General features: G+C 23.5%; 1 protein-coding gene across 1 annotated transcript; it reads left to right on the top strand.

The window, feature by feature from the left end:
- Positions 1-674: 674 nt before the first annotated feature.
- LOC149031298 (gametocyte-specific factor 1 homolog) lies at positions 675-1,841 on the top strand. The gene has a single exon (XM_089176366.1). It carries the CDS (start codon positions 1,052-1,054, stop codon positions 1,451-1,453), a length of 402 nt encoding a protein of 133 aa, XP_089032492.1. The 5' UTR covers positions 675-1,051; the 3' UTR covers positions 1,454-1,841.
- The last annotated feature ends 1,098 nt before the right edge of the window (positions 1,842-2,939 follow it).

The following is a 2,939-nucleotide window of genomic DNA, read 5'->3' as shown; positions in this document are numbered from 1 at the left end:
ATTTTTTTTTGTTTATTTTTTTTTAATGTATTTGATTCATAAAATTCTAAATACGTTAATTGAATTTTCTTTTTATATTTTTGCATAATAAATATCCAAAGACATGTATCGACCCAGGCATATAAGAAAATTGTATTATTAATTATAATATTAGCGTATTAATTTTCAATAAAATAGAAACATTTTCAAGTAGAAAAAAAATGGCACGTACTTTATAAAAATTTACTATTCTTCATATTATGTTTTCAATAAAAATAATATAGCTTATTTTATAGAAATATAGAAAAATAATATTATAATAATATTATATAATAAATTATCCTACGCCTGATACTATACATTCGTCTCATTTTCTTGAAACTTTTGAAAGTTTCTTTACTTTTTTGAAGGTTTCACTTCTAATTTATGTGATTTGCGCGCTTGACCCCTTTTTTTCAAGAGTGAGAATATTCTCTAAAGACACGGTCAGACTCAATATCTGAGGATAGTGTTGCATTCGGAAATTAACTAATTTTGATTAAAACAAAATCGCGACTGACGTGCCTTCTAGCGAGATCTAGACAAATTAGTAATTTGTTTCACTACAATTTAACAATTCTCCCTCTCTACTAATAAGAACTAACGTTCCTAGTACGTTTAAATATTCTTACGTAGTAGACGTTAAGAAACGTGTCAAGAGAACACACCTAAAGTCGGAGTGTATTTAGAATCCCAAAAACAAAGAAACATGCAGTGATCTGTAAGTCTTTATTACGTACCTACGAGTTAGATGATATATTTCGAGAACAAATCTATTTTATTTTAATTCAAGTACTTTTTAATAATACTTTTGACTTTTTCATATTAACGTATTTGATTTTATTTTAATAACGAATTAATTTAAATAATAATTAGAAAAATAATAACAACAAAATAACAATAAGTTTTGAAAAGTTGTTAGTCAACACAATTATCATTGTATATACACATATATACATTATCATTACTACATACATTATCTATATATATAGATAGATACGTACACTATAATTGTTCAAGAATTTAAAGCAAGATGAGCGATAACGAATTCTACATTTGTCCTTACGATTCTAATCATCGAGTTCATAGGACTCGAATGCCTAGGCATTTAATAAAATGTAAAGTTAACCATCCTAAAGTAAAGAAGATGACTTGTCCTTATAACAAATTACATGTACTGGATCCGCATCAATATGAACATCATCTAACTGTATGTGAAGAACGTAAAAACTTTGAAAATTTTGTTTCTGAAACGGAAAATACACAGCATGATAATGTTTTATTCTCCGAAGTTAAAAATGTAACATTACCACAATCTTCAGAAAATTGGGATAATTCAGAAAATGTAGTATCTTACCATTCGCATCTTGTTAATGATGGTGTGACAAATCCAATCACTCGACGTCAAGAATCTTTAAATAGAAATAAAGACTAAAAAAAAATTAAACTAAACTAAGAAGAATTGTATCGACAAAAGTGAGCAAAATATTACTTACACTGCTTTTAAAAAATTTGAATTAGTTAAAATCTCCGATATCTTATTTTTTTCATCTTTTTGCTCATGGTGTAGTCAGCACAATAGTATTACATGTATCATTACAAAATAGAAAATCATCTTGAAAGAAATATTTTCAAAAAGATGAAAAGTTAAGCGAACCTCATCGATTAAAGTTAAAACTGTACTTCTGCTACTTACACTCAAATCTGAAAGAATCGAGACATTCGACATAATGGGCCAATATATTTGTTTCATGTTCATTTTAACAAATTGAAAGATTACAGTAGAAAAAACTTGTATCAAACTTTAACTATGAGTAAGAAGAAAAGAGAAGTAAGAATCAAAGTCGAAATACAAAATAACGATTAAAATTTTTTAATAAAATTTTATAAATAATTTTCTAGCTCTTTACCTATAAGATAACAAAAAATTATATTTAATGAGTGATGGACTTATAATTGTTAATAATATTATATTTTTATATCGTTATATTATATTAATTTTACTTTAAACATGATTAATTAGGCTAAATCATATTAAAATATACAAAGTAATGAAGAAAAAGTGAAAATCATTTAATTTTTTAATTAATTTTTTGACAGAGTATGCATTTTATAATATATTATCATTAAATTTGCCTTTATTAAAAGATTCTTACAACATAATAAGAATAAATATATAATAAAATAGTCAGTAGAAATTAATCTATTTTTTCTCTTATATTCAAATGTAATAATTGAATTAAAGTATAGTTCTTTAAGGATTTGTTAATTTTTGTATAATTTAGCCTAATTTCTATTTAATATTTTTAGACAAACTATTACACGTACTAATGATAAAACAATTTTTTGTTAATTTATTTTTACTGGAGTGATGGATTTCTTTTTCAAAGATTATCAAATTTCATTTGAAATTTAAAAATTACAACTTGAATTTTGTTTTCGTCCATTTTTCTTTGAGATGTAGACCTTTCACTTCGAAATTGTGTTTTCGACAGAATTACGACGAAAAATAATTACTCAAAACAAAGGGAAACCTCTCTTACAAAGGTTTACTAATTGTAAGAGTGGAGAGGTAAAAAAAGTATGTTAATTTTTTTTTAAATAAAATAATGCGTTTATCTATAACACATAGAAATCTGATTAAAAATTAAATTATTATAATATTATTATTTAAATTTTTATGATATATTAATATTCAACAAAAAGAAAAAGATAAAAAATAACATAATTTGGAACAACAATGAATACAATATCAAATTATTAGAACATTATAATGACAATTTTATGTAATTTAGTTCAATTTTCAATAATGTAGTGATTATTGAGTATTAGAAAAATATTTTCATTATATTTTTCTAAATTTATTTTAATGTATAAAAGACTATGTATTATTATTATTATTGTAATAGCCTAATACAATT

Source organism: Polistes dominula, unplaced genomic scaffold, assembly GCF_049000335.1.
Source record: "Polistes dominula isolate Pdom_NZ unplaced genomic scaffold, Pdom_raw_medaka contig_338, whole genome shotgun sequence".
NCBI classification, from domain to species: Eukaryota; Metazoa; Arthropoda; class Insecta; order Hymenoptera; family Vespidae; genus Polistes; species Polistes dominula.
This window is presented reverse-complemented; position numbering and strand designations above follow the sequence as displayed.